Source organism: Myotis yumanensis, unplaced genomic scaffold (assembly GCF_028538775.1).
Source record: "Myotis yumanensis isolate MYYU_CA2020_CCGP unplaced genomic scaffold, mMyoYum1.0.hap1 SCAF_2, whole genome shotgun sequence".
Classification (NCBI taxonomy): domain Eukaryota; kingdom Metazoa; phylum Chordata; class Mammalia; order Chiroptera; family Vespertilionidae; genus Myotis; species Myotis yumanensis.
In genome coordinates, this window is record NW_027223753.1 from 106,952,688 (window position 1) to 106,977,737 (window position 25,050).

At 38.7% G+C, this 25,050-nt stretch overlaps 1 protein-coding gene across 3 annotated transcripts in view; it reads right to left on the reverse strand.

The window, feature by feature from the left end:
- Positions 1-25,050, reverse strand: part of PLSCR4 (phospholipid scramblase 4) — a 61,957-nt gene that overhangs the window by 24,851 nt on the left and 12,056 nt on the right. The window contains exons 2-4 of one of the 3 annotated variants that reach the window (XM_070405929.1): positions 20,256-20,362; positions 19,058-19,085; positions 17,533-17,643 (exon numbers count right to left, since the gene is read on the reverse strand). In XM_070405929.1, coding sequence (XP_070262030.1) covers positions 17,533-17,643; positions 19,058-19,064 — 118 coding nt within the window. In that variant the 5' untranslated portion in view covers positions 19,065-19,085; positions 20,256-20,362. Of the gene's footprint in view, positions 1-17,532; positions 17,644-19,057; positions 19,086-20,255; positions 20,378-25,050 lie in introns of all 3 variants that reach the window. The other 2 variants (XM_070405930.1, XM_070405931.1) reach the window with 2 other exon arrangements.

Below are 25,050 nucleotides of genomic sequence, written 5' to 3' on the forward strand. Positions count from 1 at the left end.
CATACCTATATTTTCTTTTTTTGTATGTAGTGTGATATAGGGGTTCAAATTCATTTTGTGATTTCTTTTTGCTCCTTTGATTATTTAGGATTGTGCTATTTAATTTCCTGATATTTGTGATTTCCCAAATTTCCTTCTATTGTTACTGATTTCTAATTTTAAAAAAAAATTAAATTTATTGGGGTAACAAAGGTCAATAACATGTTTTAGGTGAACAACTATATAATACATCATCTCTGTATTCCATTGTATGCTCATTGCCCGAAGTCTAGTCTCCTTTAGTCACCACATATGTGACCCCCTTTACCCTCTTCATCCTTCCCCAACCCTTTCCCCTCTTATAACCATCAAAATTTGGTCTGTGTCCATGAGTTTACTTATTTTGTTTATTTGTTGCTTTTTGTTTTAGATGCCACATGAGTGATATCATATGGTTCTTGTTCTTATTTTGCTTTATATCAATTAAATTTCATATGACAAACCAACCTTTCATTCTTGGCATAAACCCCACTTGGTCATGGTGTACAGCCCTTATTATATGTTGCTGCATTTGTTGGCTAGTATTTTGTTGAACATTTTTGGATATTGGTTTGTAGTTTTCATTTCTTGTGATGTCTTTGTTTGATTTTGCTAATAGGGTAATACTTGCCTCATAGAATGAGTGGGAAAGAAGTCACTATTCTTACTTCTTTTTAAGAGTTTGCAAAAGCTTACTATTCAAACCTTCATTGCACCAACAGGTCACCAGTTCAATTCCTGGTCAGGACACATGCCTGGGTTGTGGGCATGATCCCCAGCAGGGGGTGTGCAGGAGGCAGAAGTTGATGTTTCTCTCTCATTGATGTTTCTATATCTTTTTCCCTCTCCTTTCCTCTCTCTCTCTAAAATCAAATAAAAACATATTTTAAAAAAAAGAAGAAGAGCAAATACATTTAAAAAAACCTTCATTGAGCATTTGGTAGAATTCCCTAAGGAGGCCATCTGGGCCTTAGCTGTACTTTGTCAGAAATTTTGAGTTATTAATTCAGTCTCTTTACCTGTTTTCCATTTCCTCTTGAGTCAGTTTCAGTTGTTTGCATCTTTCTAGGAATTTATTTCCTCTAGGTTTTCTAATTTGTTGGCATACAATTATTCATAGTACTCCCTTAATTTCTGTCAAGTTGTTAGCAATGTTCCTATTTTCATTCCTGATTTTAATATTTGTGTATTATTTTCTTGGTCAGTTTGGCTTAAATTTTTTCAATGTTGTTGATCTCTTCAAAGAACCAATTTTTGGTTTTGTTGAGTTTGTGTACTGTTTTTGTTGTTGTTGTTTTGGATTTTTTTTTTTTCTCTATTTAATTTACTTCTGCTCTAATGTTTAAGATTCCTTCCTGCTTGCTTTGGATTTGGTTTATTTCTAAGGTGGAAAGTTGGATTACCTGAGATTTATTATTTTTTGTAGATGTTTATAGCTATAAATTTCCCTCTAGGTACTGTTTTACTAGTAGCTGCATCCCATAAACTTTGGTATATTGTGTTTTTGTTTTTTCATCTCAAAGTGTTTTCTAATTTCTCTTGCAATTTCTTTTTGCTCCTTTGATTATTAGGATTGTGCTATTTAATTTCCTGATATTTGTGATTTCCCAAATTTCCTTCTATTGTTACTGATTTCTAATTTTATTTCACGTGGTAGAATATATTTGCATGATTTCAATTGTTTTTAACTTACTGAGACTTGTTTATGGCCTAACCAGGAGGTGTAGCCTGCAGAAAGTCATATGTGCATTTGAGAAAAATGTGTACCTGCTATTGTTTGGTAGAGCGTTGTATACATTTGTGTCTGTTTTGGCTAGTTTTATAGGGTTATTCGTGGCTTTTATTTCCTTTCTAATTGTGTACCTACTTGTTCTACCCATTATTATAAGTGAGGAATCACAGTTCCCAACTATTATTTATTGAATTGTCTATTCCACCCTATAGTTCTTTCAGTATTTGCTTCATGTATTTTGGAGCTCTGTTTTCAAGTGTACATAAGTGCTATGTATTCTTCATGGATTGATACTTTCACTATTATAAAATGTCATTTATCTTTAGTAACAATTTTTTTTTAAACCTCACCCAAGGATATGTTCATTGATTTTAGAGAGAGGAACATTGACCCTGTGAGAAACATCAATTGGTTGCCTCCCGTGCAAGACCTGACCAGGGCAGAGGAATCAAACCTGCAACTGAGGTATGTGCCCTTGACAGGAATCAAACCTGGGAACCTTTAGTCCACGGGCTGATACTAACCACTGTGCAAACTGGCTAGGGCAAATATTCTATCTTTTTTGTAATAAAAAAGCAATGCCACACAGCTGTGTAGGGCAGGGACTGTCATCTCCTGAAAAATATATACAGTTCCATTGGCAGCTGTTCTTTTAAAAAGTCATTACTGTGGAATGAAGAAGACTTGAGAGAGAAGGCTAAGGTGGAGACTATGCTCTTTCATAGAACCCAAAGGAATGAGTCCTAGACTCCATGTAGACCTGGAAGGAAGCTATGTTGACTATGAAAAAATATATAATAGTAACACTTACTGAGCTCCTATATTTTTATGTCCCCTTTGTTTGTATAGTTTTTTTTCCCCCCATTGACCCTCTCCACCCCATACCACTCCTCCCAGGCCTTCACCACTCTAGTTTCCGTGTCCATGGGTAATTCATATATGCATATAAATTCCTGGTGATAACTCTCTCCTTATCCCCTCACCCCACCTTCCCTCTGAAATTTGTCAGTCTGTTCCATGCTTCTATGTCTCTGGTTCTATTTTATGCATCAGTTTCTTTTGTTGATTAGATTCCACATATGAATGAGATCATGTGATACTTATCTTTCTCTGACTAGCTTATTTTGCTTAGCATAATACTCTCCAGGTCCATCCATGCTGAGATCTCATTATGTTCCAAGCACTGTTATAACTACTTTACAAGTATCAAATCTTTTCATCATTATATCGACACTATGTGGGAAGCACTATTATTATCCTTAATTTATAAAGAAGGAAACTGAGGCATAAGAAAATTAAATAACTTGTTGACAACTAATATGTAGCAGAGTCAGAATTAAAACTCAAGCATTCTGACTGCAGAGGCACCATTAACTAAATCATGACAATGACAATGCTTCCCCCTAGATCAGAGGCCAGGAAGACAAACACCAAAAATGGGATTCTGTGGATGGCCTGGAACTGCAGACTGAAAGAGCAACTCTAGCTAGCAGCTATTTTCAGGTCCTTAAATCCTTAGGTTCTGCATATCATCCCACTACCCATGGAATACCACAGTGCAAGAAAAAAACAACACAGCTTAGCTGGCAGAAAGCTGGTCTCAAGCCAGTAAAGGGTGACCAGTATAGAAACAAAGCAATAGTGAGGAGTCAGCTAATGCTGAGAAAGCCAGCCATCACCAGGAATGAAAGTACTTTGGGATGAGAAATAAAACAAAGATGGCAATTTCTGTAAGGCAAATTGGACAGAGGCTCAGGTTCCGGTGATTTGGGCATTAAAGGGAAGTGTAGCTTTTGAAGCTGGTGAAGTCTGAGTGATTTTGGTTACTCATAAAAATCCCACTCATGAAAGTCATGAATTGTAAAACTATTTATCTTAATACTATCTGAGAACAAGCCATGAAATAAATCAGTATTACTTTATCTTGAAAACATTCCTCAAGCCCATTTCCAGAAGCAGCTGCTGTGCTTGCTGCTAGGAACAGAAAGGTGTACAAAGACACACCTGTCTTTAAGGACATCCAGTGCTGTGGAGAACTCATAAATTTGTAAGAAAAGCAAATGGTCATCATGACGTGAGAGACTGGTATAATCAGAGATAGATGCATAGTATGTGATGAGATTAAAGTGGAGGGGGAGCAGACCTAGGCATAGGAGGTACCCTAGAGGTAAGTGTTGACACTTACTGGTAGACCTCACCAGCGACTCCATGGTGGGCAAAGGTTTTACAAGGAGAAAAGATGCAGATGAGCAGTTGCACAGAGGAGGCTCAGTCCTGCAGGGGTAATGGCCATGAATGGAGATTTAGCAAGTGAGGTAGAAAGGAAGGTGGGGAAGGAGTGAAATTTATGAAAGACCTATACTCTGCGCAAAGAACTTGAACTTTATGCCAATATGATGGAAAGTGGAGTGAATAGTTTTACATTTAGAATCTTTAAAGATGAGAAGGTTAGCTTAGGCAGGAGGTGCTTGCAGGAGTCCAGATGGAAGGCAACGAAGTTTGATTGTGATGAAGGGAGCAAAAGTGAAGAAATAGTAATCAACATTTAAAAACAGTATTGTCTTAGTAACAGACTGGATGCAAGGACAGATTCTCAAGGTTCTGATTTTGGTCCCTGTAGGCCTCCAGAGCAGAGAAAGAACAGAAGAGATGTGTTTGGGAGCAAGATGCCAAAGTTGGATTGAGAATCACTAAGTCTGATATCCAGGGTCATGTGCGGAGATGGTCTATAGGCAACTGGAAATGAGAGTTTAGAACACAGGAGATGATATGGGGCTACGGGACTCATAAGTGGTTAAAGGCAAATGAAACTATGGGTATTTCCAAGATGACTTGGGAGAGTGTGTAAAAAGATGGGTGAACAGAACAAGGAGAAAGGGTAGGGCAGGGAAGGGCAAGAGAGGGGACGAATGAACTCTAGAGAATACCAGTGTTTAAGGGTAGGGACACAGAGCTCATGACAGAGACTGAGACTCAGGAGAGACTAAAGGAAAATGTAATAGTGACTAGAAATAATGTAAAATGAAACTAAATGAGAAAAAGAAAAAGAAAGATCTAATGTCTTTAAAAAAAGGAAGAAATTATATGTTGTAGTTGATCATGAATTGTCTTTAATTCCTTTGAGAATTGTGTTTAAAGGGACTCAAATGGGATTGGAAATCCAATATCCTTCCCTGCTTTTATAGAACTGTTATTAAAAACAATATAACTAGCCTGGCCGGCATGGCTCAGTGGTTGAGTATGGACCTATGAACCAGGAGGTCACGGTTTAATTTCCGGGCAGGGAACATACCAGTTGCAAGTGGTCCCCAGTGTGGGGCTTGCAATCGATGATTCTCTCTCATCTTTGATGTTTCTCTCTCTCTCTCCCCATCTCTCTCCCTCTCTGAAACCAATAAAAATATACTTAAAAACAAACAAAAAAATAACCAAAAGTCATGTGAACTATCTTAAGAATACTAATTATTATATCATTTTAATGAGTTGATGATTAATTATTGTGATATTAACTTAATGATTCTAATATAGAGTATCTCATGTAATAAAATTTGATGATCAGTACATCAGAAAGAAAATTACAATTTAGATTATGGGCTAGTCAGTATAAAGATTATATGTCTAAAAATATTATATACAAATTTGTATAATCAAATTATTTAGTTATAAGTACATATTATCCAGAGAGGTTATGAGAAATGAAAGAAAAAATGTGACAAATTATATGTGGAAAACTGGCATTTTATACTCCCTTTTGAGCTCTGAAATTGCCATTAAAGGTTCTGTTTCATTCTGCAGGGAAACAAAGCAAAACACGTTTAACTTTGTATAAGTAGAGTATCCCACACTTATTTAAAGAAAGAAACTATAATTTAGAATTGAAGGACAGAAAAAGAGCTTTTCAAACAAGGAAAAATTAAAGGAGTTCATCACCACCAAATCAGTGTTACAAGAAATGTCAAAGGGTCTTCTTTAAGAATAAGAAAAAAAATGAATAATAAAATGGCAATACCAAATGAAAATGGATTAAATGCTCTAATAAAAAGACACAAGGTAGCTGAGTAGATAACCTTACATATGATGTCTACAAGAGGTTCACTTCAGATTGAAAGACACAGACTGAAAGTAAAGGGATGAAAAAAGAGATTTCATGAAAATGAAAAACAAAAACAAAAAATAAAAGCTCAAGTTACGATACTTATACCAGACAAAACAGACTTTAAAACAAAGGGTATATAATAACAGAAAAAGAAGGACCCAACAATTCTACTTGTGGGTATTTACTCAAAGAAATGCCCAACATGAATCAAAATGACACATGCACCCACATGTTCATTGTGGCATTATTTACAGTAGCGAAGATATGGAAGCAACCTAAGTGTCTGTCAATAGATGAACGGATAAAGAAGTGGTGCATATATACAATGGACCATGACAGTCATAAAAAAAAAAAAAAGAATGAAATTTTGCTATCTGCACAGCATGGATGAAGTAGAGTATTGTGCTGAGTGAGACAGATAAAGACAAATGCCATATGGTTTCACTAATGTGTGAAATCTAAAAAACAAAATAAACAAGAAGGACAGAAACAGTCTCATAGATACAGAGAACATTTTGACAGTTGCCAGAATGTAGGAGGCTTGGGGGGATGGAAGAAGAAGGTGAAAGGATTAAAAGGAAAAATTGGTAGTTAAAAATAGTCATGGGGATGTAAAGTACAGCATCGGGAATAGCCTATATAATAAAAGCCTAATATGCTAAGTGTCCGGTCTTCCATTCAACCAAAGTGTAATATGCTAATGATGTGCTAAGGCCACTCAACCGCTCAGTATGATGTGCACTGACCACCAGGGGGCACACAGTCGACCGGTTGACCAGTCGCTATGACGTACACTGACCACCAGGGGGCAGACGCTCCAACCGGTAGGTTAGCTTGCTGCTGGTGTCCTGCTGATCGTGACTGAGCAAGACAGGCTGGACACGCCATGGAGCCCTCCTGCAGTCCTTCCCCGACTGGCCAACTTCCCACATCCTTTCCTGGCCCTGATTGTGCACTGATGGGGTCCCTCAGCCTGGCCTGCGCCCTCTCACAACCTGGGACCCCTCGGGGGAAGTCAGAGAGCTGGTTTCGGCCCAACAGCAGAATGACTGGTCACTATGACACGCACTGACCACCAGGAGGAAGACGCTCAATGCAGGAACTGCCCTCTGGTGGTCAATGTGCTCCCAGAGTGGGAGTGCTGCTCAGCCAGGAGCTGGGTTCACAGCTGGCAAGTGCAGTGGCGGTGGCGGGAGCCTCTCCCACCTCTTTGGCAGTGTTAAGGATGTCTGACTGACGGCTTAGGCACGCTCCCTGTGGGAGTCGGACATCCCCTGAGGGCTCCTGGACTGTGAGAGGGCACAGGCCAGGTTCAGGGACCCCCCGCCCCGAGTGCATGAAGTGCATCAGGCCTCTAATAGTCAGTAATATTGTGATAACTAAGTATAGTGTCAGATGGGTACTACATTTATTGGGATGACCACTTAGTAAATTATATAATGTATAATCACTGGGTTGTATACCTGAAACTAATATAATATTGTATGTCAGCTGTAATGGAAAAATAAAAAATTACTTAAAGTAAAAAGAAAGATGAATAAGTTCAGAGCATGGTAACTATCCTATCTAATAAAAGAGTAATATGCAAATTAACCATAACTCTGCTATAAAGATGGCGGAGCCCACAGCCAATAAGGAGGAAATATGCAAATTAATCTGACAAAGATGGTGGCATCCAGGCCAGGAAGCTTGCAACGAGGCAAGCAGATGAGCAGCACAATAAGTGCCATCAGCAGGCCCATGCCGGCCATCCACTGCTGTGACAGTGGCGCGGGGCCCTTGCTGGCCAGGGGCAGCAGTGAGGCTGGTGGCAACACGGGCACCAGTACTCTCGCCGCGGTGGCCACACCATCGGGGAGAGGCACGGCCGATGACAGGTTGCAGGGCTTGGAGGCACCCAAGGTGAGCGCCCCCACGCCCATGCCGAGCTGCGGAGGCCAGGGGCAAGGGGTGTGGCGGGGTTGGGCTGCGTTTGGGGAACACCCCAGAGGTCGGGACAGCTGGGCCCGTGGAGGAAGGTCACGGCCAAGTCAGGGCAGCTGCGGCACGGAGCCAGAGGCATGGGTGCTGGGCGCCTTGCCTGCCGGAGCTGTGCACTGTCTGTGCTGCCGCCGCTGCTGGAGCCACTGCTGCTGCTGGAACAGCCGTCAGCACCTCAGCATGTTTCTGAGCATGCTGAGCCAGCAGCCCAGGCACCCTACACCCACCCCACCCCGCTCCCACTCCTCCAAGCCAACCTCTGGAGCCTTATTTGAGACTCCTACAGCCAACCCGGGCAAAGGCACGTCCCTAGCTGTCTCCTCCTACCCCCTGCCCCAACTCCCCACATCCTCCGCACCCACAGTTTGGAGGCTCTGGGGAGTCTTCTGCAGATCTCCAAGCCAGCGCCTCCTGGTGCCTGTAAACACACCCCTTTCTGAACCCGCTGGTTCTGGCGTCCCATTTCCCCAAACTCCCTAAGGCATCTTGGCTCTCACCCATGTCCCTAATGGCTCCCAAGATCCCCACTTTCTCCTGCACTCCGTTCCTTTCTGGCTTCTTTTGCCTCCTGCGTTTAGCTCCCTCCTGCACCCTCGCTCCCTTAACTTCCAGTCTACCTCCAGTGCCCAGATTTAAAGCTGGGTGAGCCTGCGCTCCCTTTCGCAGAGAGGGAACCTCAGCATTCTCTAAGCACCCGAGAGCTATGGACAGCCTGTCCAAGAGGGTTGGAGGAGTTTGGCTGAGAGATTGTTGCTCAGGTCCGGCAGCCTAGCGGAGTGAGTGTAAAACCCTTTCCCCTTCTGGCAGGGACCCAGTCAGCCTGTGCCCTGCCAGCTCCAAGGATTGAAAGTGGGTGTTCATGGTTAGAGGAAACTATCCAGCCGAGTGCCTGGCTAAAGCAAACCACGCATCTGTCAGTAATGCTCTCTGGGTGCTGTTCTTGCCAGGAGCTTGTGTTCCACTGCGGTAGATGCAGCAAGGAAACAATGATTAGTGCATCTGACAGCTAATGCTGAGGACCGGTAGGAAAAACCCACACTCCCCAGTCCCAGTTGGCGAATCTGAGTATGATGCAACCATGTGTGCCTGTACGACAAAGAGAGAGGCTTAAGGAAATGCAAAGTTTTAAGCATAGAGTAAATGATACTGCTACCAAGAAAGCACACTTAATTACACTTTGGACATTTCAGTCAGTAAGAACACCTGTACTTTGTGCTTTATGATTCACATGATCTGATCATTTGAGTTGGGCCAATACAAACAAAAAGGCACTGTTGGTTTTGGTTGAGGTAATGAACTGTGATTTCAGATTTCTTGGTTGTTTTCTCTTTTGCCCAAGTTCCCAGATTCTCAAAACTCTAGGATTAGTTTTTGGAGGGACGAGAGAAGAAAATATATAAATACTCAGGAGGATTAAAATCAGATAGCAGTTGAGATTATAGCCATGGTTTTTGAGTTGGCAAATGAATCGGTTTGAAATGAGTGAGTTCCAGGCACGGAACACTTGCGTTTGCAACCTTGCAGGCTGGGCTGAGGGACCACCCTCCCCCGCCCCTGTGCACGAATTTCATGCACCGGGTCTCTAGTTTCCTTTTGCCCTAGACAGCAGTTCTCAACTTGTGGGTCGAGACCCTTTCACAGGGGTCACCTAAGACCATCCTGCATATCAGATATTTACATTACAATTCATAATATTAGCAACATTACAGTTATGAAGTAGCAATGAAAATAATTTTATGGTTGGGTCACAACATGAGGAACTGTATTTAAAGGGCCAGAAGGTTGAGAACCACTGCACCTAGGAGATCTTCCATAAACATATCGGTACAAGAAATGTCTGAGATTTTTCTGCCATTCCCTTCCCGCCTGTGGAGATTCTGATGAGAAATCAGGTGGCAGCCTTATGGGAACTACTCTGTAGGTAAGTTTGCTTTTCTCTTGCTGCCTTTCGGATTCTCTCTTTATCTCTAATTTTTGGCATTTTAATTATGATGTGTCTGGCTGTGGGCCTGTTTGGGTTCTTCTGGCTTGGGGTTCTCTGTGCTTCCTGAAGTTGTGTGACTTTTTCCTTTACCAGGTTAGGGAAATTTTCTGCCAATATTCCTTCAATCAGGTTCTCTATCACTTTCTGCCTGTTCTGGCACATCTACTATTTGAATATTATTATGTTTCATGGTGTCCCACAGCTCCCTTTAGCTGTCCTCCTGTTTTTTAGTCGTATTTTTCTTTTTGGTTCTCTGATTGAGTGACTTTTTCAACCTGGTCTTCTAATTCATGAATCCAATCCTCAGCTTCCCCTAATCTGCTATGTATTCCTTTCAATGTGTTCTTTACTTGTTTTGTGTCATTCTTTATTTCTATTTTCATATTTACTCTATCTTTTCTTATGCTGTTGAGCATCTTTACCATCATTAATCTGAACTCTATATCTGATAAATTTCTTATCTCCATTTCGTTTCTCTCTTCTTCTGGAGAATACTCTTGTTATTTCACTTGGGGGTTGTCATTTTGTCTCCTCATTTTGACTGTCCATGTGGGTTTGTGACTATGTACTAGGTAGATCTGCTATACCTCTCAATCTCTAGTGCATGATAGTGTCAAATGCTGTTTTTGACTAATTAGATCAGGCAAAGATTCAAGGTATCTAGAGACCACCTCTGCCTACAAACCAATAGGATTCCTTCTTGAATAGCCCTCAGGCAATTGCGCACAGGTGTGGCTTTTTTTCAACAGCGTGGGGTAATTGCTTCTCCCTGGAGGCTAATTATTATTCTCAGTTTCTTAATGGGCTTAAGAAACTGCACAGTGGGGCAAGATGTTTTCTGATAGAGTGTGTCAACTGTCCTCCCCTCAGGCAAAACTGCCTGTGTATAGCAAATTTCTGTGTGAGGAAGATGACCTCCACTACATAAGGAAATGACTCAGAACAGGAAACTGGGGTGTCTTCCTTTTGAATTCTAACTTCAGAGCCACTGATTCTGGTTTCTGCTCACACAGTTCCAGTTAATTCTACCCTCCCTCAGCCAGAGTACAAGGTGAGTTGCTCCACAGGGAATTTTGTGCATTGGCCCTTTAAGAGGGCACCTGCATTTCCAGCTATCTCTTCCTGGCAGATAACAACCCTGCTGTTTTTCAATCAGATGTTGTGTAGATACCCTTCTCAGTTCTGGTGCTCTTGGCTGGGGGTGGGGGAGGGCAACTTGGATATTAGACCCCAGAGTTCAGTGGCAACCCCCCACAGCTGAGATATCTCTTCAGGACTTCAGTTGTTGTCTGTGGGAGTGCAGCCAGCCCTTTCATGACTCTGCCCTTCCTACCAGTCTCTGCGGTCCCCACTTTCCATCCTCAGTAATCAGGACTCTCCAGCAAGTCTTCATTTGATTATTCAGGAATTTGGCTGTATTTTAGTTGTATTTCCAGTTCTGTCCTGGGAGAGTGTAAGTGCAGCATCCATTTATTCCACTGCCATTTTTAATGTCCCCAAATCAATTTCTAAAAAGACTATAACTCAGATTTTCACTGGCAGTATGTGTCTCCATTTTTCTGTGTCACCACAAGCGTGTATTCAGACGTATTATCATATTAGTAACACTACAAGCTCCTAAGTAGCAGTCATGGCTTTTCACCTCCATTTCTCTTGCCATTTGTCTGATGCATTCTTCATACCAGACCTTCATGGCCTGTGATTTTGTACATATTGTTCTTTTGGCCAGCCACGGTCTCTTCTCCTTTTTGTTTGGCCTAGAAACTCTTTATTGTGCCAGCAAAGCAAGACTTCCTCAGTTAGGAATTTTCTCAGGTCTTTCGTAGTCAGTTACTATCATCTGTTTATGCCCCTACAATATTCTCTTAACATTTCCATGATCGAGAAAAAAGAATGACATCAATGTTTGTACATCTTCATTCCTTAGTAGCCTACAAAGATAACATTGTGTTCTTGGCATAGCAGGTTTTGCTCAGTGGTTAAAGAGTTTGCCCTAGTACTGAAGAGCCCTGTGTTGGATTTAGATGAAGGGCACATACATTGGTTGCAGGCTCGATCCCCAATCAATGGAGGATGTTTCTCTTGCTCCCTCTTTCTCAGCTTCTCCCCATCCCTTTCATTCTCTCTAAAAATATATGGGCAGAGGAGAACCAAGATGGTGGCATAGGTAAATACCTGTACTTGCTGCCTCCCACAACCATATCAAAATTACAACTAAAATACATAACAACTATCATCCAGAACCATGAGAAACTTGGCTGAGTGAAGAACTACAAGTAGAAAAATAAGGAAGAAAGAGCATTGAGACTGGTAGAAGATGCGGAGGCGTGGAGGTACGGAAGGAGCTGACACCCAGGTATGCCGCTTTTTAAACGAAGGGAGATACAAACTCCCATGTGCTCTGAGTTCCAGTGCTGGGCAAGACTTTGGGGGACCCAGACACATACAGGGAGAAACTGGGCTGTCTGGCATCAGGGTAGGAACACAGGGGCAGCTTTCTTCCAGACAGAGGTGCGTGCAGCAGTGGTCAGATTTCTCCAGTGCAGGCCTGACTGGAAGCCATTGCTATTTGCTCCGCCCTGAAGACTCCCTGAGACCCCACCCCACTCAATTTACAACACTAACCAAGCTGTGCACAGCGGCCTTTGCATATGAATGGCCTGTCCTTTTTCAGTCTAAAACCTGTCAAACTGCAGCTGGGTCAGGGATCCCCAAAGCTATTTAAAGAAGACAAAGGCCAGCAATGCAGCAGCCTGCCTTGCTTCACAGCTGGACCTCATCTGGGTACTTCCAAAACCCATACAAAGAGGAGGAATCTGCAGAGCTCTCTGTAGCTCCTGTTGGGTGGCTTCAGGCAGTGGCTGACTTTGCACCTCCTTGGAGATCCAAGAGCCAGTGTAACCAGTGGTCAGTGCGAGTCCATACCAGATTACAACTCTTCACATCCATAAGTGACACACTCAAGGTGCAGACTCAGTGAGCACCAAAGCCCACTGAAGCAAGTCCTGCCCCATGAGGGTATCTCTTGCATAGCAGCTCCTCCACTGTAGACACAGCTGGTCCTCACAGCCAATTGGCCTGGAGGTAAACAAACACAGGGAAGCAGCCAAAATGCAGAGACAAAGAAATGTGTCACAAATGAAAGAAGTGAAGAAAGCAAACTACTGGATGTAGAGTTCAAAACCACAGTTATAAGGTTACTAAAAAATCTTCTAGAAATCTCTGAGAAACTTAGTGAGACCTTCAAGGAACTTAATGAGAATGCCAAAAAAATGGAAAAGGACCAGTCAGAAATTAAGCATACACTGACTGAAATAAAGAATAATACACAGAGATTCAACAGTAGAGTAGAGGATCCCAAGAATCAAGTCAAAGATTTGAAATACAAGAAAGCAGAAAACAACCAACTGGAAGAGCAAAAAGAAAAAAGAATCCAAAAATATGAAGATAGTGTAAGGAGCCTCTGGGACAACTTCAAGCGTACCAACGTCCAAATTATGGGGGTGCCAGAAGAAGAGAGAGAGCAAGACATTGAACACCTATTTGAAGAAATGATGACAGAAAACTTCCCCTACCCGATGAAAGAAATAGACTTACGAGTCCAGGAAGCGCAGAGAACCCCAAACAAGAGGAATCCAAAGAGGACCACACCAAGACACATCATAATTAAAATGCCAAGGGCAAAAGACAAAGAGAGAATCTTAAAAGCAGCAAGAGAAGAACAGTTAGTTACCTACAAGGGAGTACCCATATGACTGTCAGCTGATTTCTCAACAGAAACCATGCAGTCCAGAAGGGAGTGGCAAGAAATATTCAAGTTGATGAATAGCAAGAACCTACAACCAAGATTGCTCTATCGAGCAAAGCTATCATTTAGAATTGAAGGTCAGATAAAGAGCTTCACAGACAAGAAAACCTAGGGGAGTTCATCACCACCAAACCAGTATTATATGAAATGTTGAAGGGTATTCTTTAAGAAGAGGAAGAAGAAGAAGAAGGTAAAGATAAAATTATGAACAACAAAGTGACAACAAATATATATCTATCAACAAGTGAATCTAAAAATCAAATGAATAAAAAGTCTGATGAACAGAATAAACTGGTGAATGTAATAGAATCAGTGGCATGGAAATGAAGTGGACTGACAATTCTCTGGGGGAAGGGGATGTAAGGTGTGCAGGAAGAGATGGGACAAAGATCTTATATGCATGTATGCAGTACCTATGGACAAGGACAGTGGGGTGGCGAGGGCCTGGGGTGGGGTGGGAACCGGGTGAAGGGAAGCTATGGGGGGAAAAAGAGGGACATCTGTAATAATCTGATCAATAAATTTTTTAAAAAATGGAAAAAATACAAAAATAAAAATATATGGACAAAATATCCTCAGGTGAGGATTAACAACAATAACGAAAAGAATATGTTCTTAATTGACACCTAGTAAACTACTTGGCACCTGTAGTCGGTCAATCTTTATTGAAACACTCAATTAATTAATTTTGATTTTAGTTTATAATTATATATATATATATATATTTCTTTATTATTTAAAGTATTACATAAGTCTTCGTTTTCCCCCATTGACCTCTCCACAGCTACTCCCTCCCCCAGCACCTGCCCTAACCCCCCTAGTGTCCATTGGTTATGCTCATATGCATGCATACAAGTCCTTAGGTTGATCTCTTACCCCCTCACACCCTGCCTTCCCTCATAGGTTGGACAGTCTGTTCGATGCTTCTATGACTCTGGTTATATTTTTGTTCATCAGTTTATGTTGTTCATTATATTCCACAAATGAGTGAGATCATGTGATATTTATCTTTCTCTGACTGGCTTATTTCCCTAGCACAATGCTCTCTAGTTCCATCCATGCTGTTGCAAATGGTAAGAGTTCCTTCTTTTTTCAGCAGCATAGTATTCCATTGTGTAGATGTACCACAGTTTTCTAATACACTCATATGCTGATGGGCACTTAGGCTGTTTCCAAATCTTAGCTATTGTAAATTGTGCTGCAATGAATATAAGGGTGCATATATCCTTTCTGATTGGTGTTTCTATTTTCTTGGGCTATATTCCCAGAAGTGGGATTATTGGATCAAATGGAAGTTCCATTTTTAATTTTTTGAGGAAACGCCTTACTGTTTTCCACAGTGGCTGCATCAGTCTGCATTCCCACCAGCAATACAAAAAGGTTCCTTTTTCTCCACATCCTGGCCAGCATTTGTCGTTTGTTGATTTGTTGATGATAGTCCTTCTGACAGGTGTGAGATGGTACCTCATTGTTGTTTTGATTTGCATCTCTTGAATGATTAGTGACTTTGAGCACATTTTCATATGTCCCTTGGTCTTCTGTATGTCCTCTTTTGGAGAGTGTCTAGATAGGTCCTTTGCCCATTTTTTGACTGGATTGTTTATCTTCCTTTTGTTAAGTTGTATGAGTTCCCTATAAATTTTGGAGATTAAATCCTTATCAGATATAACACTGGCAAATTTTTTCTCCCATAAAGTGAGCTTTTCTTGTTGTTTTGTTGATGGTTTCTTTCACTGTGCAGAAGCTATTTACTTTGAGGTAGTCTCCTTAGATTCCATTGCCCTAGGAGCTGAATCGGTAAAAATACTAAAAGGACATATGTCTGATATTTTGCTGCCTACGGATTCTTCTAAGACTTTTATGGTGTCCCATCTTATGTTTATCCATTTTGAGTTTGTTTTTGTGTATGGTGGAAGTTGGTGGTCTAAGTTTCATTTTTTTGCATCTATCTGTCCAATTTGTCCAACATCTTTTATTGAAGAGACTTGTCTTGACTCTATTGTATGCTCTAGCCTCCTTTGTCAAATATTAAGTGAGCATAATGGCTTGGGTCAATTTCTGGGTTCTCTGTTCTGTTCCACTGGTCTATATGTCTGTTCTTGTACCAATACCAGGCAGTTTTGAGAACAGTGGCTTTGTAGGGATCTGGTCTTGTGATCGTCCAACTTTGTTCTTCTTTCTCAAGATTGCTACAGCTATTTGGAGTCTTTTTTATTCCAGATGAATTTTTGGAGAGTTTGTTCTAGGTTTTTGAAATATGCCATTGGTATTTTAATGGGGATTGCACTGAATCTACAGATTGCTTTGGGAAGTAAGGACATTTTAATAAAGTTGATTTTACCAATTCATGAACGTGGTATATTCCTCCATTTGTTTATGTCTTCCTCTATATCTTTTTTCTTTTTTTTTTTTTTTTAAATATATTTTATTGATTTTTTACAGAGAGGAAGGGAGAGGAATAGAGAGTTAGAAACATCGATGAAAGAGGAACATCGATCAGCTGCCTCTTGCACACCCCCTACTGGGGATGTGCCCACAACCAAGGTACATGCCCTTGACCGGAATCGAACCCGGGACCTTTCAGTCCGCAGGCCGACGCTCTATCCACTGAGCCAAACCGGTTTCGGCCTCTATATCTTTTTTCAGTGTCCTGTAATTTTCTGAGTACAGGTCCTTTACCTCTTTGGTTAAACTTATTCCTAGGCATCTTAATTTTTTGTTGTTGCAATGGTTAAATGGGATTTTTTTTTTAGTTTCTCTTTCTGTGAGTTCATTATTGGTGTATAAAAAAGCCACAGACTGCTGGGTGTTAATTTTGTATCCTGCTACATTGCTGAATCCATTTATTAAGTCTAGTAGTTTTTTTACTGAGTCTTTAGGGTTTTCTATGTACAATATCTTGTCAAGAATAATGACAGTTTTATTTCTTTTCCAATTTGGATGCCTTCTATTTCTTCTTCTTGTCTGATCACTATGGCTAGCACTGCCAGTACTCTGTCAAAAAGGAGTGGTGAAAGTGGGCATCCCTGTCTTGTTCCTATTCTTAGGGGAAATGGTTTTAGTTTTTGCCCATTGAGTATTATGTTAGCTGTAGGTTTGCCATATAAGGCTTTTATTATGTTGAGTTATGATCCCTCTATTCCCCTTTGCTGAGAGTTTTTATCAGGATTTTGTCAAATGCCTTTTCTGCATTAATTGATATGATTATTTGACTTTTATCTCTCAATTTGTTTATGTGAGGTACCACATTTATTGATTTATGGATATTTACCAGCCTTGCATCCCTGGAATAAATCCCACTTGGTCATGGTGTATGATCTTTCTAATGTAATGCTGGATCAAGTTTGCTAGAATTTTGTTGAAGATTTTAGCATCTATGTTCATCAGGGATATTGGCCTATAATTCTCTTTCTTTGTAGTGTTTTTATCTGGTTTTGGGATTAGGGTAATGTTGGCTTTATAGAAAATCCTTGGAAGTGTGCCTTCCTCTTGCATTTTTTGGAATAGCCTGAGGAGGATAGGTTTTAGTTATTCTTTGAATGTTTGGATATTCTTTGTATGAATTTTTATTGATTTCAGATAAGAAAGGAGAAAGAGAGAGAGAGAGAGAGAGAGAGCGAGAAACATCAGTGCTGAGAGAGCATCATTGTTCAGCTGCCTCATGCTCGCCCAGCCTGTAACCTGGGCATATGCCCTAACCGGCATTGAACTGTGACCGCCTGGTGAAAGCTCACCCACAGAGTCTCATCGGCTAGGCATTATTTTTGCTTTTATTTTATTTGTTCCACCACCGTTTATCCCCTCTTTGGCTGCTTCCACCTCCACCCACTGCCCTAATTATTTTTAAAAGCAATCTTAAATATTAGTATAATTGTCTGGAGAGAGGAAAAATCCTTTCTGAATATTTAACGTACCTGGTACAAAATGGGAATTATAGTCTGGAGGGGCATCAGGTCTTGGATCAGGTGACTTTAATTGATTTCCCATTTCATCTGTAGGTTGCTTAGGGGCTGTGGGGACTACACCTTTAGGGAAAGATAGGGCACATGATTTACAATGGAAATGATAATATAACAGAATACATTCACTTTTTCTTGTTGGCATGCACCATTGCATATAACCAATAAGTAATACACTCATATTTCATACAAAAATCATAATTCATAAGTATATTAGACATCAACCTATTATAGTATTCGATAGATTTTCAGGCTGAATATGGATTAAAAATGAAAATATTAAACCATTGTGCTATGATCAAAGCAAGAAACTTTCAGCTACTAGCTTCAACTGTTCTGATGTGATTCCTACCTATATAACTTCCTTTCACAGTGTCGAAAATTCTTTTTCATAGTATGTAAAGTCATATATAGAGTGAATCGGATTTTTCATAAATCCATTTTGGAAAATGGCTGTTTAAATAAATTCAAAACATAACACGATAAATACTTAGTAAATTCAAAACAGAGCATGATGAATACTAAATGATTTAAAAGCCAGTGGTGACATATGCAGTTCAATTAGAGGTGATTTAGTCAACATCTCCAGGGATTCACACTCTGCCCTATTCATCCTGAAAGACCTAAGTCACCCGGATTGCTTCAAGGGAGTACTGAAGTCACTTTTCCTCTTGTTGAAATCAGAGAACCCATTCATTGGACTCACTATAAGGAAAAGTTCTGAATCTCTTAACTAACTGACTTTTATCTAAAAACAATCACACACACACACACACACACAAATCCCATAAACAGTGTGTTTCTCTCCTTGTATGATGTCTTGCATTGCTTGAAAATGCAGGGGCTACTTTTGAGCCCTCCTCTATGAAGACAAGCTGCTGTCACAGGCTTTTTATTACTACCTCTCTTTGCAGACTTACTTTTCTACCTGTATTTTTCTTTATCTAAATTTCCCCACATACTTTAGAGATCTTTCCACACATATATGCCAATGTAAATCCCTTTTAACCTTTTTTTGTTAAAGATAGAAAGGAATGCTCATATGTATAAATAAGTATACGTACATGAATATATACTCTCCAAATACTTAATAAAAAAATTCAAAATGAAATAAACTTCAAACAATTTTTAAAATCTTCACTGAGGATACTTTTTTTTTTAATTATTATTATTTTCTAATTCTCACTTGAGGATATTTTTCCATTGATTTTTTTAGAGCAAATGGAAGGAAAAGGGGGAGAAAGAGACACATCAATTGGTTGCCTCCTGCATGGTTCCCGACTGGGAGCCAGGATAATAAAGCTTGCAACCAAGGTATGTGCTTTTGACCGGAATCAAACCTGAAGCCCTTCAATCCAAGGTCCAACACTCTATCCACTGAGCCATATAGCCAGGGCAAAATCTATAATTTTTAAGGAAAGCAATCACAAAATTCACATTTTAAAATAAAGCATATTAAAACTTATTCACAAAAACTTACCTGACATTTTGAGGTATTCCAATTAATCCTGAAAAATAAAATATTTCATACTTTAAAAACATATTTATTATTACTACTTAGTAATACATGTAACAAGTTCAGTGATTCTTTTAGCCTCCAGTTACCTTTCACTCATACCTTCATTAGTTCAAAAATGTTTACTGAGCACCTATTATGTACCAGGTACTATTAAAGATGTTGAAAATATAGCAGTAAACCAGATGGACACACTGCTGGACATTATATTCTAGTGGAATGAGATTTAAAAATATGTCAATAAATATTTAAGATTAAATTTAGATAGTTCAGTTATGAAGTAAAAAGTTTAAGAAAAACATGAGAGTCAGGGTAACCCTCTCTCAGAAGATGACCTTTGAACTATTTGAACTATGAATGGAGACACTACACCAAAAATATGGGAGAAGAGATTCAGAAAGACAGAAAAGTAAGGACAAAGGCCCTGGTGTGCTACTGAGCTTAGAATACTCAAGGGAGAGAAAGAAGTCATATTTGGAACATAGTGAATGAAAAAAAACAAGAAAAAACAAGACAATGAATGAAGATAGAGGTCTGATCAGACCTAAAGACCATAGCAAAATGTTTGGAATTTTTTTAATTGCAGTGGAATGATCAGATCTGACCCATATTTTACCTTTCTTTTATTTTTTTCCATTACCTTTTATCACCCTCATACCCCCTTCCACCTCCACCCATCTACACCCCCACAAAAACCACACTGTTGTTCATGAGTTATCTTTCTTTTTGCTCAATCCCTCCAATCCCCAGCATACCTCCCCTGACCAGAGTGGTCTGCCTGTTCTCTATCTATTAGTCTGTCTCTATTTTGCTTGGTAGTTCAGTTTGCTCATTATATTCCACATATGAGTGAAATCATACGGTGCTTGTCTTTCTCTAACTGGCTTATTTCACTTAGCATAATGTTCTCCAGGTCCATCCATGCTGTCCCAAAAGTTAAATTTTTCTTTTTTACCACAGAGTAGTATTTCATTGTGTAAATGTACTATTGTTTTTTTTATTTTTTAAATAATGGTTGTTTCTAAAATATATTTTTAATGATTTCAGAGAGGAAGGGAGGAGAAATAGACAAACATCAATAATGAGAGAGAATCATTGATCGGCTGTCTCCTAAACACCCCACACTGGGGATCAAGCCCACAACCTGGGCATATGCTCTTACCTGGAATTGAACCGTGGCCTCCTGGTTCATAGGTTAGTCCAGCTGGTCCCACTGCTTTTTTATCCACTCATCTACTGATGAACACATGGGCTGCTTCCAAGTCTTGCCTATTGTAAATAACACTGCAATGAACATAGGGGTACATATTTTCTTTTGATTTAGTATTTCAGGTTTCTTTGGCTAAATCCCAGAAGAGTATTCACTGGGTCAAAATGCAGTTCCATTTTTAATTTTTTTGTTAATTAACTCCATACTGTTTTCCATAGTGGCTGCACCAACCTGCATTACCACCAGCAGTGAACTAGTGTTCTCTTTTCTCCACAATCTCACCAACATTTGTTGTTTGTTGATTTATTGATGATAGACATTCTGACAGGTGTGAGGTGGTACCTCATTATGGTTTTAATTTGCATTTCTCTGGTGATTAGTGACGATGAGCAACTTTAATATATCTATTGACCATCTGTACGTCCTCTTTGGAGAAATGTCTATTCAGATCTTTTGTCATTTTTTTAAATTGGTTTGAATGTTTTTTTGGTGTTGAGTTTTATAAGTTCTTTATAAATTTTGGATATTAACCCCTTATCAGATGTATTACTGGCAAATATGTTCTATTCAGTGGTTTGTCTTTACATTTTGTTGATGGTTTCCTGTTCTGTGCAAGAACTCTTCAATTTGATGTAGTCCAATCTGATTTTTTTTTGTTTCCCTTGCCTGAGGCAATATATCAGAAAAAATATTGCTAGGAGAAATGCCCAAGATTTTACTGCCTATGCTTTCTTTAAGGATTTTTATGGTTTCTAGTCTAAAATTTAAGTCTAATCTATTTTGAGTTTATTATTGTGTGTGGTGTAAGGTGATCTAGTTTCATTTTTTACACATATATATCCAATTTTCCAACACCATGTATTGAATAGACTATTTTCAGTCCATTGTATGTTTCTACCTCCTTTGTCAAATATTAATGGACTATAAAGGTGTGGATTTCTTTCTGTTACATTCTATTGATCTATATGTATGTTTTTATGCTAGTACAATGCTGTTTTGATTAGTATAGTTTGATATCAGGTAGGGTGATTCCTCCAACCTTGTTCTTCTTTCTCAAGATTGCTGTTGCTATTCATGGTCTTTTGTGGTTCCATACACATTTTTGAAACACCTGTTCTAAGTCTGTAGAAATATTCCATTGGTATTTTCATAGGAATTGAATTCAATCTGTAGATTGCTTTTGGTTAGTATATATAACTTAATGATGTTAATTCTTCCTATCCATGAACAAGATATATGCTTCTACTTATTTCTATCTTCCTCAATTTCTTTCTTCAGTGTCTCATAATTTTCTGAGTACAGGTCTTTTACATCCTTGATTAAATTTATTCCCAGGTATTTTCTTTTTTTTAAGCAATTGTGAGAGAGATTTTTGTTTGTTTATTTCTCTTTCTGACAGTTCATTATTGGTGTATAAAAATGCAATTGATTTCTGGGTATTTATTTTATATTCTGCTACTTTGCTGAATTCATTTAAATTTTAGGTTTTTGGTGGAATTTTTAGAGTTCTCTATATACAGTATCATGTCATCAGCAAATAAAGACAGTTTTAATTCTTCTGTAGCTAAAATTTCCAGCACTATGTTGAGTAAGAGTGGTGAAAGTGGATACCTCTTTCTTGTGCCTAATCTTAAGAGAAACACTTTTAGTTATTGCCCATTGAGTAAGACATTGGCTGTAGGCTTGTCAAGCACTACCTTTATTATGTTGAGATATGTTCCCTATATTCCCACTGTGGTAAGAGTTTACATCATAAATGGGTGATAGATTTTATCAAATGCTTTTTCTGTACCTATTGATATGATCATATTATTTTTATCCTTCATTTTGTTTATGTGGTGTATCATGTTTATTGATTTGCATATATTGTACCACCTTTGCTTCCCCAGAAAAAAAGCCCACTAGATTGGCTTATGATCTTTTCAATGTACTGCTGGATCTGGTTTACTAATATTTTGTTGAGAATTTTAGCATCTATGTTTGTCAGGGATATTGGCTTATAATTTTCTTTCTCTGTAGTGTCATTATTTGGTTTTGGAATTAGGATAATGCACATCCCATAATATGACCTTGGGGGTCTTCCTTCCTCTTGAATTACTTTGAATAGTGTGAGAAAAACAGGTGTTAGTTCTTTCATTATTTGGCAAAATTCACCTGTGAAGGCATCCAGTTCAGGACTTTTGTTTGTTGGTGTTTTTTGGTGTTTTTTTTAAATTACTGCTTCAATTTCATTATTCTTCTTAATTTAGTTTCAGAAGATTGGATGTTTCTAGAAATTTATCTATTTCTCCCAGATTGTCCAATTTGTTGGTATATAGTTTTTCATATTTTCTTACAATCCTTTGTATTTCTGTAGAGTCAGTTGTTACTTCTCTTTCATTTCTGGTTTTATTACTTAGGCCATCTCTCTATTTTCCTTGATAAGTCTGGTTAAAAGTTTGTCATTCTTATTTATCTTTTCAAAAAACCAGCTCTTGGTTTCACTGACCCTTTGTACTGATTTTTTCTTTTTTCTTTTAGATGTTATTTCATTTATTTGTGCTTTGATATTATTTCCTTCCTTCTCCTTACTTTGAGCTTTGCTTGTTCTTCTTTTTCTAGTTCCTTTCAGTGTAAAGTTAGTTTATTTGAGATTTTTCTTGTTTGAGGTAGGAATATAACACCATGATTTTCCCTCCTAAGACTGCTTTTGCTGTGTCCCATAGATTTGGGGTTGTTGTATTCTCATTTTCATTCATTTCAAGGTATCTTTTGATTACTTCCTTTATCTCACTGTTAACCCATTCATTGTTTAGTAACAAGTTATTTAGCCTCCGTGTCCTTGTGTGTTTTTCAGTTTTTTTTCCTGAGATTGATTTCTTGTTTTATACAATTATGGTCAGTGAAGATACTTGATATGAATTCAATCTTTTGAAATTTATTGAGACTTATTTTGTGTCCTAACATCTTGTCTATCTTAGAAAATGTTTCCATGTGCACTTGAAAAAAAAATGTATATTCTGCTGCTTTGGAGTAAAATGCTCTGAAGATATCAATTAAATCCATTTGATTTGGTGTGTCATTTTAGGCTGATCCCCTTGGAGTTTCAACTATTTCAATAGCTATAATTCAACAAAGGATTCTCTGTTCATGTATAAATATACCATGCACTGAAACAGTTAAAGGTGGGCAAGTGGGAGCAAAGTGGGGAGGTAAGAATGGAGAAACACTGAGAAAAGCCACAGATGCACTCTGAAGCTGGGGGCTTAAGGAGAAGCTGAACCCAATGAGGGGAGGAATCCGGTTGTACCTGGCACTCTCTTCAGCCAGGAGGAGCAGAGATTTAGAGAGCATCTTGCAAAAGTGAGCAGTATGAGCTAAAGCTGACCCCAGTGACCTTGGCAGGGACACATCACAGAGGTGAGCCACAACTGTCTGGTGCTGGGCATTTTCAGACAGAGATACAAAGCCATGGAGCCTGACTGCTCATTAACCACCCAGATGCCGTCTCCTTTCACACTTGGTATTGTGTTGTAGAGCACATTATCTTCAGGAAACATAGACGTGGCAGACAGAAGAGTACAGAGGGGTCTTAAATCAGGCCCCATGGGAGATTAAAACTCAACTAAAGCAAATGACACTTCATTACTTCACTTTTTTATCTTCTACTTAAAAAATTATTTTTTTCCTTTTTCTTTATTTTTTATTATGTTTACTTTTTGTTATCATTATTTCTATTTTTACTTATTTTTTAACCCTTTATTTTTCTTTTGGATTACTGTTCTACATTCTATTTTTACTTTTTTATCATTATTTATCTCATTTTTTCCTTTTTGCCAACCTTTTCTTCCTCACTTCTACCTTTTTCATCTTGTTTCTCTTCTCCTATTCCTGTGTTAGTTTTTCTGTCTCTTTTAATTTTACTACTTGTTAAAAGTTAATCTTCTTTATCTGCTTTATTGACACATTACTATTATAGTAGTCTCTGTTGGCTTACTCATATATCGAATTTCCTCTCCCCTGTTCCAAGTCCATGGACCCTTGTCTTTTCTCTTTATGCACTAGCCAATATTTTTTTCTTTTCTTGTTGTTGTTTGTTTGTTTTTTTGCTTTTGTTTTTATTTTGTACTTTTGTTTTTCCTCTCATCGCTTGCTCTCTTCTTCTAGAATAGCTTAATTAGTTTCATTCACTAAACTCAGGCCTATATGTTCTCTACTATATTCTCCTTTTCCAAATATAGATGAATACATAGATAGGTTAAACAAAGGGGAAATTTTTTTCTGGTATATACATTTAAAATATATATATATATATATTTTATATATATATATATATATATATATATATATATATATATGTATATATATATATTATTGAGTATTTTGTTCTTTTTACTTTTATTCTTATTATACACTCATTCCCTTTCTACCTCCTCTATACTTAATAGTGGTGATTCCCTCATTAATACAATTCCTTGACTTTACCTTCTGGAAATAAGCTCTGACTCCTCAGATTCAGTTTCTCCCTTTTTTTTTCTGGGTGTTTGTTGTTTGCATTTTTTGGTTTATTTGTTGTTGTTTTTTGGAGTTTTTTCCCCCATATACATATTATTTTCTCCTTTTTTCTTCTTCTTTTTCATTTCTCTCTTACCTTTTTTCTTTTCTCAATACCATTTTTGCACTCTTTTCTCTCTCCTAATTCTCTTTTCTCTGGTGCTCACCTTTATTTGGGGTTAGTGTCGTGAATACATTTGTGTTTTGTTCCCTC